The sequence below is a fragment of the Osmia bicornis genome, chromosome 7 (assembly GCF_907164935.1).
Source record: "Osmia bicornis bicornis chromosome 7, iOsmBic2.1, whole genome shotgun sequence".
NCBI classification, from domain to species: domain Eukaryota; kingdom Metazoa; phylum Arthropoda; class Insecta; order Hymenoptera; family Megachilidae; genus Osmia; species Osmia bicornis.
This window is the reverse complement of record NC_060222.1, coordinates 7053423-7069115: the sequence shown is the minus strand read 5'-3', so window position 1 is coordinate 7069115 and position 15693 is coordinate 7053423. Positions and strand designations below refer to the sequence as shown.

General features: G+C 34.5%; 1 protein-coding gene across 3 annotated transcripts in view; it reads right to left on the bottom strand.

Annotated features, from left to right (window-relative positions):
• The window catches only part of LOC114877783 (neurotrimin-like), a 422922-nt gene that overhangs the window by 100483 nt on the left and 306746 nt on the right, over positions 1–15693 (bottom strand). For all 3 annotated transcript variants that reach the window (XM_046286404.1, XM_029190796.2, XM_046286405.1), the window contains one exon: positions 4853–4945. In XM_046286404.1, coding sequence (XP_046142360.1) covers positions 4853–4945 — 93 coding nt within the window. The remainder of the gene's footprint in view (positions 1–4852; positions 4946–15693) is intronic.

The following is a 15693-nucleotide window of genomic DNA, read 5'->3' as shown; positions in this document are numbered from 1 at the left end:
GCTGCTTTTTCGCCGTTGTTGGGCTGGTGGACATTTGTCATTGGTCCATCGTTGCCCCCTTTCTTGGAAGGGTTGCTGGGCTGTCGCCGGCCTCGAAGCTCCTCTTTATGGTGGCAGCTGCTGGGGTCCTTCCGTAAGGTGAAGGAAGGGTTCCTCACTGATTGAGGTGCGTGGGAGTAGGAAGAGGGGGAGTGCGGCGATTGTAACGGGGGAGCACACGTGGCACCACGTTACAATGCATAAACCCCCGTGAGCAAACATAATTTTTACAACTTCTGTAGAAACCTAGGTCATTTATATCTATGACTAATTTTTCTGTTTTTGGCTTTCAAAAAATCTAGGATACTTATTCATGGCTTTACTTTAATGTATAATCATTAAAATGATTATAATTTTAATTTAATTTTGTATTTTATATTATTTTCGTTTTCTAAATTTCACACTGTTCCTATAAAAATTATTCTTCTTTTGTATGGAACCCTTTCGTTTAAAAATTATACATTTAACTGAATAAGACTTAGCTTCCGGGATGGAGCCGCGTTGTTTGACGGTTTGTTGCCGACGTTTCGCAAACATTATAGTATGCTTCATCAGGGCGAGATACAACCTGATACTGGTTGCTCCCGTACAGGGTGTCCCTATTTAACCTGAACCAGTTGAGTCCAGATCACCAATCGGGTGGGTGTTTTTAATTGAATGGCCATTCAACCAGTATCAGGTTGTATCTCGCCCTGATGAGGCATACTGTAATGTTTGCGAAACGTCGGCAACAAACCGTCAAACAACGCGGCTCCATCCCGGAAGCTAAGTCTTATTCAGAATCGAACCGCGGAAGCCTCAAAAACCTTATACATTTAACTTTAGGTTAATATCCTCGTATATATTTTGTAAGTTTGAGTCACCCAGATTCCATTGACCCAGATTCCACTGTTCAAGAGTTAAAGGATTAAGTAATTGGGAGAAAGAAATATTCGAAAGAAAATTCGAAAAAAGTTGGAATTCGCTTCGGACCTAAACTTTCCGATGAAGGGGTAACTGTTTATATTTCATTAATTTTTGTCTTGTTTTGTGGAGTTAGCTGGTTTTGTACATTATTTTATATTGTAAACCGTCTGAAATCTGAAAATAGACTTTCCATCCTTTAAAGGTTAAGCAAAATTTTCAAAATGATCAACTTCATTGTTGAAACGTACCTATTGTTCTTACTTATATTTCATTTTATTCAACTTTTGTTTGAAACATCTTGGAACAGGAAGTTCGAAGTCTAGTTTGCTTGAAAATAGTCGTTTTATAAATGAAAAAGCTCATGTTCGAATTCCAAATTGAATGATTTATTCATTTTCTTCTTGTACAGTACTTAGTGCTTATCTTTTCTTTTCATTCAAATAGTTTTTGTTAACATTCAATTCTGTTCTATGATTAATTAACGATGTTTACAAAAGAAAAAAGAAAATAATTTTGTTGAAATTTAGGAAATACTTAAAAAAAATTTTGTGAAAAAATCGAAACGATTAACGACAATAAAATGATTTTTGAACAATAGATTTATATTGATTTCTGTTGGCATTCACGGGGTGAAAAAGATGGTTGAAATCGAAGACTCTTTCAGAAACGGTTTGACCCAGAAGCACGAACTTCGGTAGAAGTTGATTTTTGGTGAAATCTATTAGACACATATAAAATGAAATTTCCATTTTTACTTTTTGAAGGGGTGAAAACAGGACTGATGGTATTCTGAAGGGTTCCTCTACAGGGTTACCCTCTCGCTAGTGGACTCAAAGGCAGAGCCTCAAGTCCCTTTTACTGTATATCAGAAGTCGTATAAATGAGGAACGTAATATTCGGGCAACAGACAATTCTGGGGAAATATAAATTTCTCGAAAAAAAGGAATAAATAAAGAAAAATTAATTTATTAATTAAAAAGGTCTCTACAATGACCGCGCGAAGCTCGGATAATCGGCTAGTATGATAATAGACCAGAGACGCTCAGCAAGTAAGTAGTAAGCCAGGCACGAGCGCCCGAATCTGCCCGCGTGCATTCCAACGGGCTCGAGGCGCCTCTTCACCTCGGACGAGTCGTTGAGAGTGGTGGACTACTTTTTACTCCCAAAATTACTCGAAATCATGTAGCTGAATGCCTTTTACTTTTTACTTTGATTTATAACTCTCGAGGACTTCCGTGAAAACTTTACTTTACGGATTCACATGATATCGCCAGCCCTTTCTAAACTCGCTCGTAGGCCTACGAGGCCCATTGTCGCGATGATGTCTCCCACTACCGATTGATAATCGCAGTAGCATAAACGAATACGCTTATGACAAATCGGGTGACGAGTAACCTGTCTGACCGTGCCGGCAGTTGACTTCCGTTATATTGCCACATGAGTGATTTAATTTTTTCACAGATAACTAGTGCCGCTCTTACGCTATCATAATCTACGAAGATGATACGCTTCTATCTCCCGAAATGGACGCCTGGAAACTTGAAACATTTTCCACTTCAACAAACCCGTTCGCGACAATATAACGAGAATCTACTGTGGTATAATATTGTGGGGGTTATAAGCGGAGCATGGCATACCAGGCGCCTGGGCCCCTCTTTCCCGTGATGGCCGCAAGGTGTCGCGCGCGTACTCCATTTTTTCTCGCAAGCGCTCCATCACGGGCCTTGTCGATATTATGATCTTATGTATATGTATAAGATCCTCAGAATATAGAACCCAGGCGTCTGGGGCAGGGACCGTCCACGTCAGCCCCACTGACAAGTTCTTCTTAGTGGACTTAGTTTTCCACCGGCATCCTACAATATTAGAGCTATTCAGAGTTTGTTTCCTTTTTTTTTCTATTTTATTAATTAAGAACACCATGGAAGTCAAGGTGTTAATCTTTTTGTTATGGCCATATTCAGTGCTAAATTATACGATGATATATAGGTTGCATATGCTATAGGAGGAGTTAAAATGACCCACTTTTATTTATACAATAGACAAAAAATATGATAAGAAATAATGACATGGAAAGTTACTTGTCAAAGTCACGAATACGCGATACCAGCTATTAAAGTGTTAAGCACGTTCAAATTACTTCACCTTTTATGCATATAATAATAGACGCCACGGCGCAGCAATAAAGTCATAAAGCTATCGGGTTTAATTAGAAATTTCAGAGAAAGTTCAACAGCTATTTTCTGCCGTTACATGTATATTAGATGGACAATAGGTTCTACTTAAAATTCCAAGGTTTTCGCATGTTTGCCAAGGTACAGTGGGTTTTATGATTTTATTACTTGTGAACTATTATCCAAGCACGCAAACGTCATAAGAATAGCCCTTAACTGATTGTGAAAATGACCGTTAAATAGAAGTTCTTTTCTTTCCATTTCCATTTTCTGTAAATCAAGAATTTTTTCAAATATGTACTTAAAATATAGAGTACAATATTCAAAACTTATTAAATTTCATTGTTTATTGATATTAAAAATATTTACACCATTAAGTTACTGTACAGTCGCGATAAAATCAGACTTTTCTAGGGAAAATAGTGATATAGAGAAAGCAGGAATATTCAAAATCCTGATTTTGATGATGTTAATATTAAAAGTAATGCAAAAAAAGAAATAATATGATTTTTAATTATTAAATATTATAGAATTTAGTATGTTCCCGCATAAAGGTTTATACCCAAATGGTGGGAAGCCACAGACCAATATACATATGAGTCATTCACAAGCCAAAGTGATTAACTCCACTTTTCTAATTTTACAAAATTTTAGTATCAGAGCATTTGATTGATGCTTAACTGTGTTTATTTTATCAATTTCCGTACTTTTTGGTTTTTTAGAATTAGTCAATTTGGCAAATGGGCAACTTATACAGGGACCCTTCCTCCTATGTACAATGTAGGATCGGCTAGTTACTACATGGGATCTAGTCGCTAAATCAGCCACTTGCCGCTGGCTCACTGCATACTCGTGAGCACTCTCATGCACGCACGCCGCCCGGAGCGAACTGTGCCCATGCCTGTCCTACATCGTTATTTTTCCTACCGATGCCTATGTGGAAAGATAAGAACTCAGGACATCACCACTTTTCCTGGAGAAACTTGATTTAATCGCGAGTGTACATTCAATTAGTCAGGTCCAATTAGAATGTTTACTGATTTGAATTTTGCAATTATCAAAATATAAGCTAATGTTGAGTAGAATGCAGCATAAATTGTTCATATCTATTGTTTTTTAATTAAACAATCCCATGCTGCATAATGGTCATGATTATGAACCGTTATGATTGCAGAGATATTTTGACCCGATCACCAGAATAAAGTGTATAAAACATAAAAAGTTTATCTGTAAAACAAAAATTTTAACATTTTGAAATATTATAATATATTGAAGTTTCTAATTAATTTAGCCTGCACTTCAATATAATGACGTTTTAATTATGGATTAGAGTGACCATATTCCAGAACATTCAGTTTTCAGTAATAATAATTGTGTTTAATAGAATTCCTTTGTTTAAAAAGATTTGTATTAAACGACTTAATAAACAATGAAGAGTCGATTAGTGACCTATCCCTTTAACCCTTTCAATGTTATGAATGTGTATACAGGTTGAATAATCTGTATGTACACTTGTCATAAGCAGGCAGCATCAACTAAGACTTACATTTTTACTGGAAAATTGGTGACACAGCAGACCTTAATTTTAATTAATTAAACCCCAAATTTTTCTTCCCTCCCCAGAATTTTCCTCATCTCCCAATAGCTAGTCTGCATCTGTGCAATATCGAAATGGTTAATTGAAAGTCCGATGTATTTGTCTGATCTTTCAAAAAATTTTAGAAGAAACTCACTGTTTTTGTAATGTTCCGACATCGATGCATACTGCGTTCCGTGATGGTGACCCGATATTTGTCCCAATATTTCCAGGTTCCTCGATTGCCGTCCTGAAAAATGTCCAAAGAAACCACGACATTAAACACTGAGCCATGATTATTGATAACGGTAAATTAGGTGGCTCGAGGGATAAAGGGATGCTTCCGGTTGTTCAGCATTTCCATCGTTTTTCTTACAAAGATATCCGACTGAAATTGCATGGACGATTTAAATGAATCCCTCTTTTTCTGAAGAACTTTTAATCAAACAGGCTGATACTTTTTATACAAGGTAAACGTCCCTGGATACTTTGTAAAAAGAACATATCGGTTCAATATCTCCTCAGGCTAAAGCAAACAACCAAGATTGGTTGCTTGTTGATTTATTCTGTACCCGATGAAAAGTAACTAATCAAGAGGTCTGTTTTCGCATGTAACCAATTTGTTGATATTAAAAGTTATCTTGTAATTAGTGATTGTATTATAAATATAAATATCAATTGTTGGTTATGGAATTTATGTAACAAATCAAATTACCTATGAGTGTTTTTTAACATATTGACTATTAAATATGAATTATTTTTTAACTATGTAATTCATTTTTATCTTGTCAAAAGTTATTTTCACAAAATGCTGTTGCAAAAGCTTGAAAGTCTGGTATAATACTGTTCATGACACGTGAGATTTTGAAGCAGGATTTATTCTAAAAGTAAAATATTCTTGAGAAACAAAGTTTAATGAAACTCTTATAGTAAAAGTTTTTAAATATCGGTTAAATATCTATTAAATTTGACATTTATCCTGTAACTAATTAAACATGGACGTCATTCGTTAGAAGAATCATGACCCTAACTTGTTAAATTTGAAACAATATTTTTCTTTATTTAAAATTTACCTGTAGTACATTGTAATAAATTATGGTTTAGACACGTGATAATTGTAATTACTTAAGATTCAATTTCTGCCTTGTAGTTTCTTTAAATAAATTATAATATTAGGTGAAAATATAATTGTATCTTTAAATAATAAACAATTAGATAATAGATGATAGATTAGATAGTAGATGATAGATAATAGATAATAGACAATAAACAACAGACAATAGACAATAGACCAATTATGATAATTACACTGAATTATAATAGTTACCAATAGTACGTCGCCTTATTGAAGCGTTTGTACAACAAGTTAAAATTTTGTATACGAAATATTTGCCAGATATATAAAATAAATGTATACATGTCATATTTATGAATGACACCTTTTATTTGGAATTCTTGGAAAATATAGATCATATTCTCCAAGACTTATGGAACTGTTCTTATTTTACAAAGATACATTTAAATCAATAAGGACAAGATCGTAAGCTCCAATGGAAAAACTTTCTCCATAATCATTTGCATCCAAGCGTCGGCGATTGGCAAACTTTGTCTTCTACCACTATTCTTCATCTCTGTCCCATTAATTTAACATTTTACAACGTTAAGAAGAAGCAATTTAGCACGTACGTTACTTTTATCCATTTAATCATATTTCACAGAATAATTACTTTAAGCCAGAACTTATTTAAAAAATTACATTAATGTTTAACAAAATTGTAATAAAGAAAGAGGTTTAAATTAGAATGAAAACTAGGTTAAATCTGAACCTAGATATATGAATTATTTTTCATTAATTAGATAGAGATAACTAATGTAATTATCACAATGAACATTTTAACAAATTTTAAATGTTAAACGTAATAAACGAGGGAGTACATATTTACAATTATTTTTTTAAATGGTATTATTTTTCTGTTACAATTAATGTATTACTAACAAACTACTTGCAAAGATTTAATTGTAAATTCCACACGAGAGTTGCACAATGCTTAACGCATTCAAACTTTTCGAATTCAGTACCTGTTTGAATCAGTTGTGTACATAGCTTTTGCAAACATGAAAGACGATTGAAAACTCTTCAATGGAAGTGGAAAACAGATTTTACGTTTGTAAAAAGAGAGAATGCCTTTAAAGAATCATTCATCGTTGATTATTTTTCAATTCTTTCATTTTTTAATAGTTCACAGAACAGGAAACGAGCACGACTTTTCTGTTGCAAGTTTGTTTGAAAATTAATTAGAATACCACTTATTATCTAAAATGATGTTCTTTTTTTATCAGAAGGGTGAAAATATTACCACAACCATCAAAGCAAAGGTATTGGGTTGTTTATTTTGAAAGTGTCTATTTAAGTCTATTTAAAAACATGTACATACAGTGGGCCGCAAAAGTATTCGGACACTGTTTAAAACAGAATACCTCATTTAAAATTGGATCAAATGACGAAATTTTTTTCAGAAGTTATGCAAATTAATTTACTAAGATAAGTGCTTTTGTTCTTTTAAAAAATTACAATTTGTCGAAATTGTGAAAAAAATAGTAAAAGGCAATTTTTTAACTTTTTTATCTGAGCCTGTAATGAAAATTTAAAATATGACATTTGTAAATTTAAGTATGTTATGTGTGTGCTGCAAATTTCATCGAGATCGATCAATGCGCTTAGAAGTTACAAGTAATTAAAATTTCCGAAAATCTCGATTTTTCATCTAAGAACGTGATTAGTTATGTTTAAATGCAATTGATAGAACCAGACTCCTATATGTACGGGACCCTCCTTTCGTCAACCCCATTTTCCTCGGGGAAATGAGAATCACCTTGTAGATATGACTCCTTTCCCTACTTTATCATTTTTTCTGAAGAAGCCTACTGGTTGGGCCAAGAATTCAAGACATCGCCATGTTCCCTAGGGAAGTCTACCATGCTCGGTACTGTACAATACTGTAACTTGTAACTGATGCAGTTAAATGAGACCTTTTATAATGCATCATTTCAATATAAATGGATATATAGGGTCTACCATTTATCTCGGAACCTGTGCACTCGCGAACTCATGAATATGGCAACAGCGCGAAAATTCGATAGATGCGCCCTCTGCAAACCATTGCTGCGATGTAAAAATCTCTAGAGTTAAGTTGATAATCGACCGAACTCTGGTCCGAGATTCGATTCGGGATACGAGTATGTACGACGAGCAGTGGAACTTCGACTCGGCTCGGCTCGGCTCGGCTCGGCAAAACTCGGACGCGATCGGCAGAAAGGCAAACATACTTGTATCCCGAATCGAATCTCGGACCAGAGTATCGCCGATCATGCCAAACGTTGCGCTGTTGCCACATTCATGAGTTCACGCGCGCACGAGTTCCGAGATAAATGGTAGACCCTGTATAATTGTTAGAGAAGTGGATAAGCGAACAAGAGATCTAATTACGTGAATGTTATTATTCTAACGTGAAAAGAGTTTTATTATTAATTTTCTTTCTTCACAGAGCAGAATACTATTACGTTCCCATCGCCGTTTTTCTCAGGGAAACCTAATTCGATCACAAGTTTTTTTTTAATTATCTCATTCTTCTCCTAAAATTGAAAATCGGCATTTGAGGCATACTTCTATAATTGTTGTATTGGAATAATTTGTACTCCTGAGAATAATGAGATATACATTTAACTAATTTGCAACTCTACAGTTGTGTCATTACTCTTCTAGAGCGACGATATTTAGGTTTCCTTCAATTTCCATAATATGCAACTCCATTCTCGATAACAACACGAAGTATCTAGTAACATGTCTCGTTTCACGGCAAGGGAAATCGAATTCCGTCTACGGCATGAAACTCGTCAAAATTTTTCCTCAGATTCGAGAAATTCGAAACAGCGTACGAGGAAAGGAACGAAACAATGACGAAGCTGTTGAACAGTGTAATACGGTGACCGTATTTTTGAAGGCGCCTTTGTGTTCTTCGCGTTCAAATTTTCAGCTACGCCCGAACTTGGGTAACTGAATTCTATCGGTCGCCGCGAGCACTGCTTGCATTCACCCTCACGCCATGCTCTTAAGAAAGCTTTCATTGTTGGAATTCGAGTACGAACTATATTTCTCCTTCTATTCTTCTCTTCGCCAGTTTCGCGTTTTCCAAGTGTTCGCTTCATTTCCGCCAATGAACCGGCTTTTCTGTTAGGCCATGTTTATTTAGGACGTGGCCTCATCATAAAACGATAATGTTATGGCTTCCTTGGCAACGAATAACATTAATCACTATTAAAAATGATCTTTATAAATGTATGTTATAAAATTTCTTAAGTTAACACTTTAACAGTCGCATATTTGTGGAGTTTGCTTTATTTGAAACAATAGCACTACATCTAGAGATTTTTTCTTTTTATCATCTTTGGTACTGATTTTGATAGTATAGGGAGTTTATTTAGTATGTTAAATAATGTAAGAAAAAAAGATTAAATATGTGCAAATTAATTTTATTAATAAATATTAGTTACATAAGTGATTATAGTATTTATTTTCCAATTATCATAGATATTATTTTGTAAAATCAATGGATCTTGCAATTTTAAATTTCCTTTTATAATAAAGAAAAGGATTATTTTTGTAATGCAGACTACCTTAAATTAAATTGCCAGCTTTAAAGTTGAAATTATTACATAATATTGAAAATGAAAATAAATTAAAGAATCCTTACTTTAAGTTAATATTCTTGTATTTAATATTGTCACTGCTCTAATCCTAAGTATAAAATGGTTACCTGATGGCTATAGTGTGAATGTATTCGCTCATAAACGAATACCAGCTTTTATTACTAAAAAATATTTTCATCAAATTATTATAAAATATTCTAAATTAACGCTTCAACAGTCTCATATGTTATAAAACCAATGGAGCTTATAATTTCAAAATAAAGATTACTTTGTAACATAGGCTATAAGTTTACCGGCTATAAAATTGAAAGTATTGTATAATATTATAAATGGAAATAAATTTAAAACAATCGCAGATCCAGGAGCCTTGGGGGGGGGGGGGGGGGGGGCACACAAGTACATCAGTATGAAAGTACATCTTTTTCTACAAAATAAAAAATTTGTCTGTAATTAAAATTTTAATATCTCTTTAAATCCATGTATATCTAAGAAGTTTTTCAGAATATGCCATAATATTTTTACATATTTTATTATTGTTAGGAGAGGGGCGATGAAAACTATTACTTTCTCTTCATCTGCCACTGATTACAAAATGATAACTTTTTTATATTTTAAAAGAAAGTTAACGTGTTTATATTTTATATTAACAGTGGTCGTCTAATGGCAAGTGACCACACTCCTTAGTAGCGAAAGTGTTAATGGTGCAATCTCGACTTCGACTGATGTTGCACGCAATCAAGAAACAGCTTTTCGCTTTTCATCCAGCTCCGGATACGTACTATACATCTCGCGCGAAATTGCTTGACTTATACGAACCGCCCAATCTATTCAACGCGGTGAAATTTACTTTACAGCTTATTGCTTGATACCAACAGAGAAATGTAACCGCGCCTTTGTATCCCGCCCATATCGTTTCTACTTACCGCCGATTAGCACTTCGTGTCAATGCTAAAGCAAAAGAAATAGTAAAAGGGACCCAGCATTAATACGAAGCAATTTTAAGGAAGCATTTATAGAGTGTAACATTAATTGGCATAAGGGTCATCGTTGACCACACTCATCAATTTAACCTGTAGGAAATGGACAGATTATTTCATGAATTTTCAACTTCCCAAATTAAAACTTTTAGATAGGTATGCAAGGTGTTATTATATAATTATTATAATTTATATTTAGGTTCGAATGAGGAAAATTACCATACTTCATATTATAAAATTTTATGATTTCAAAATGGTGAAAGATTCATAAGAAAAATATTTTTAATTTAACAGTAATACATGCTAATAATGGCAGAAAAGTTGTATTTACAAAACCTATATGTAATTGCAAATATAACAAAATTCATCGTTTATATTTAATTTTAAATCAGAAAAATGATCACACTTTTGCAAAATTACATGATTAAAAAATGGTAAACGATTCATAAATGGAACTTTTATCAGAGAAATATTTTTATTCAAACACCAAATTTCAATTCAGAATCAAACAAATATTTTAGAGTGAAAACAGTTTTAAATCTAAAAATAGAATTTTTGTCCTTTGAAGATTATAGACTCGGAAAAACTCCATAGCATTTCATTTGATTATTAAAGTTATTTTATCTGATTAGCAGTTGTCCTATTTTAAAAATCAAGATCACTATTGTAATTATATATAATCATAAAAACGTTATTACAATATAAATAAAATTAAGTGTAATAAATTTCATTTTCATGTATCAACACTTTTGTGGGTTCTGGGCCTACTGTGTATAGGTATTAGTTGAAAATCCACGTAACCGTTTGTAATGAATTTCATATTTGTTTAATTCCAATAAATTATTTCACAAAGTCGTACTTTTATGATTGAAACAATTTTTCATAATTGTACGACCCGTTATTGATCTTCCTTATACCTAGGTTTATTTATCTTTTTGTCAATCATAGTAAGAAACGATAGTAATGTATCTTCCATCGGTGGCTTTAGAAAGTTCTAAAAATTGCAAGTCGCTCGTGGCAACTTTATTAAGAAGAACGTACAATAACACAATGGTTCCTGTTGACGGCCAACGTGGCGTGTATTTATTGTAAAACCATGAATCATACGAGGGTCAAGTCGATTTGTCTTTACTCGCAAATTCGTATTGAGAGGTGAACCAGACTAGATCTATTTATCAACAGTATAGAACGATGAAAAAGGGCTTTCTAAAAAAGAAAAGAGGTATAGACAGATGATAAAGTTGAAAAATTAATACTTGCACTACATTAAATTACTGTTACAGTTTATCGTGAATTTTTATATAGCTTATTATTTCATTCAATTGATTAACGAAAATAGATTATTTCATATTAATTCTCATTCCAATGGTAAGAAACAGATTTTCAAAATGCTTCACCAAAAATAAATAAAAGGATCAAATCAGGCTTTTTCAGGCTGTCGTGGAATCTTTTCTTACTACGAGGCTGCTATAGTGGCCCACTTTTTTACTGCAGTGCTGCAGAAACACGTGTTTCTTGCCCTTGTAACAAACATTGGTATTCGTATTATAAATCGGCTGGAGATATAAAAAATACCAGCACATTTTATTAATGTTATTTATATAGTACTTTATTCCATTAAATCAAAGTTCCCTGTATGCATCTTCTTTATCTGGGGCCCAATGATACCTTCATATTTAAAGAACGTAGGTACGTCAGAGCGACGTGCCTAATGTTTGCGTAGTACGCATGCGTTAGAAATCGTAAACAGCGAATCACTGCCCGAGAAGAATCGAAAGGGCCCTATATGTATTGTGATCCATTTGACGCGGGTGCACTCTATACTGGGGCTTCTCACAATATAACTTTCGTTGGGCGCCAGCCACTCGCTGTGGCGATCACAATCAAAAAAGGGGGAAAGAGGTATTAGGGCGATTACAGTGGAGGGGGTTTCGGGCACTTACATCCTTACAATCTCGCGGGGGAGTACACTGGGAGGAGTATTGGGGGAAGGGAGGTCTCAGGGTTGGAAGGGTTCTCACGGAGTTCTGTACGTTACGCATAGAATGGAAGTGTCTAAAGCGGTGAATCGTCTAGGGGAATCGGAAAAGGGGAGGTTCGTCGTAGGGTTTGGATATAACGCGCGGGCGGAGAAGATACCGTTGCCAGACTCAACTCTTACAAATTTTAATAATATGAAGGGCTCACCAAAACGCCTCACACGCCAAACTCGCACTCCGTAACTCCCAATGCCAACTTGCTTTCTTAATCGCTTTCTAAATGCTTCCTCTATAATTGCTTTATGTGATAGCCTAGGGCTCAATCGCAGCAGCGACGACGAGACCGCCGCGAGGTACTTTGGGGAGGGGATGGGTCTAGGAAGGGGGGCCCCTTCCGGCAATGGGATGGATCGATTATTGATCTTCGATATACCGGTGATCGGGGTCGATGGGGCTGACGGATGTCCTGTGACGACGGGTGTGGGCTGAAGTCTTCGGGCTCGGCGACAGATGGCTTCAGGTGGGCGTTTTGCACTCCTTTTGGGCAGCTTCGTCTAGTTTTCGAAGTCCCGCGTTGCTCCCTTTCCTTGGGAGGGGTTGGGGTTCTGTCGCCGGCCTCGAAGCTCCTCTTGAAGGGTAGTCCTGGGTGGTTCTGTCCGTCGCCTCCATCGGCCCGACACCGGTGGGCAGGGAGAAGGGGTAAGGTGAGGGAAGGGTTAAGGGTTATTTTGATGTGGGCGTGCGAGGTGGGAGAAACGCAGCGATTGTAACGGGGGGAGAGCACGGGTGTCACCACATTACAGTATGTATATAAATCTGTAACCCCCTACCACTTGCGTGTAAACGTTTACGCGGGAAAATTTGAATTGATATTTATATACTAAATCTTATATTATTTAATGATTAAAAATTATTTTCTTTTTAAAATATTGTTAATATTAAAATCATCAAAATTAACACTGAGAATTCATACTTCTCCTATATCACTATTTTTCCTTAGGAAGTCTGTTCTAATCGTAAATGTACATTATTTATAGACCCATATTAATGAGAATATCTCATTTTTTTATAGTATTAAGATATTAATTATCCATCTGACATAGTAATTTCGTTAAAGTAAAAGAAACTTTTATAGTTTGAAAATAATGAAACTAAACATATTTGGAATATTTAAAATTATTAATAATATTTTTAAATAAAGTGAAATGGTAAACAACACAAAATAAACAATGAATATAAGTAACATCATCATTTAATAATCATTAAGTTTAAATACAATTTTATTAAAAATATGGATCAAATTGTTTTGTATTAGTTTCTGATCTAATTATTAGAAACTAGTTTGAATAGTCCACAAAAGTTACTAAAAATGTGTAAGTAAATTAAATTATTTACAACTGAACATGAATTAAACGTCTAATTTTTATTCTAAATAACATTCCCCCTATTTCGTCGGAAATCTATTCGAATTTGGTTGCTTAATCGTATCTCATAATTGTCTGTCGCTTTGCAATTTCAATCCACCCTAACGTAGTCAGAATCGTAGCTTACTTGAGATAATTTCGCAGCATTGTTTATTCACTTTGTGTCGCTGAATGGCTCCTAACCACATGTAAACTCCCAGAGGATTTAAGGTCTCCGACCGGTATGCTACATAAGTTGTACATACATACTAGGATGCTACGATGCCTAATACAACTTTGTACACCCAAAGGAGTGTTTTACTCAAGTTGCTTCGTTCCAGTCTGTCGCCACTTTTCCGATAGACTCTTTAACTAATTCAAACGTCGCTTCGCAGCAGAGCGAATAAAATTTAGGGGGGAATTAAAAAAGGAAAAGGATGAAGAACAGAAGTTCTGAAATACCCAGGAACTGTAACGTCCGTGTATTACCGTGAAAAACGACATCTTTATTGCCCAGCTATTGCTATCATTTATATAAGTATACAGCTGGTTGGATAGGATGAAAATGGATGTGAAATATCATGTAAGAGGAAGGAAGCTTTCAAGATATAATTAATAATCCTACCGTAATATTTCTTTGTCGTGGATCGTATATTTTTTGTGGTTGAATTTTACTTTAGGACACACGAAGTTATTTACTTTTTTTAAATGTATTCTGATAGTGTCCGGAGAGAAAAATTAAAAAATGCAAGTTTCAATTTTAGAAATCGCGTTTAGCATAGTTTCGATATTAATTTAGTGCCATATTGACTTCTATCCATAATATGATCATATCTGTGCAAACCGGCATCAAAATGCTATAAAAAAATTAACCTATCCTAATCTAACAAGTACACAACACATCTAGATAAACATTTAATTTATTCAACCAGAATGAGCGCCACCTAAGTACTTACTTAAATACTTATGTGCATCTCTTTACAGACATCAACTTCAGCCATTAGACCAGGCCTGGCCAACGCGCGCCCCGCCACGTTAAATTGTGCGGCCCGCCGGGCGATTTTACGTTTCTATTGAAATTTTTATTTCTCGTTGTATGTATACAAAAAATATTAAATAAATGAAAATTTTCGTGTGTCACTGTTATAATGCGCAAGTACGACTACGAACTCCAGTTCTATATTTGATATCCACGAACGTCAAATGTTACTAAAAGAATCTGTTTCGTTAGGCAACCATCAGTAACGTTCATCTGTCATTTGAATGCAGTTATAAACGAACGAATTCTTTTGCCTCCGTGAACAGTGAATTAGGAGTTTTCGGAACCAACAGTTCGTTATTCGTTGCTGCGCGAACACCAAAAAACCACTACGCACACGCTCGGATCCGTTTTATTACATTTTTTAAAAGCATGTTTACCTAAAGTGCGGCTCGCTGTAACGTTATGCATCATCAAAGTGGCCCGTGAAACCATTTGAGTTGGCCAGGCCTGCATTAGACGATAGAAGCCAATATGGCGTCAAACTAACCTCCCAAAATACGTTAAGAACTCCTAAAATTGAAACTTGAATTTTTTAATTTTTCTCGTTGAATATTATTAGTACATATGTGTAAAATAATATATGTCAATAATTTTGTGTTCCTTAAAGTAAAGCTCAGCCTCTCCAATTGGTCTAACTGTAATTTAACATTTTGTTTACAAGGAGAGTAAAAGACATTCAAATCACCAAGTACTGATGAAAGTTTTAAACGAGATACCTTCTTTTTCATAAAAAATCAGATTGTTTGGAATTAATTTTTGCACAAAGGGTACAGTTTAATTTTTGATACAATGTGTCCAATTTATAAATCCTGTATTTAGCAAAATTAATAAATTTAAATTTAATAAAGTTAATATGTTTTCTGATATTTTTCATTTATCTGAAACAGTAA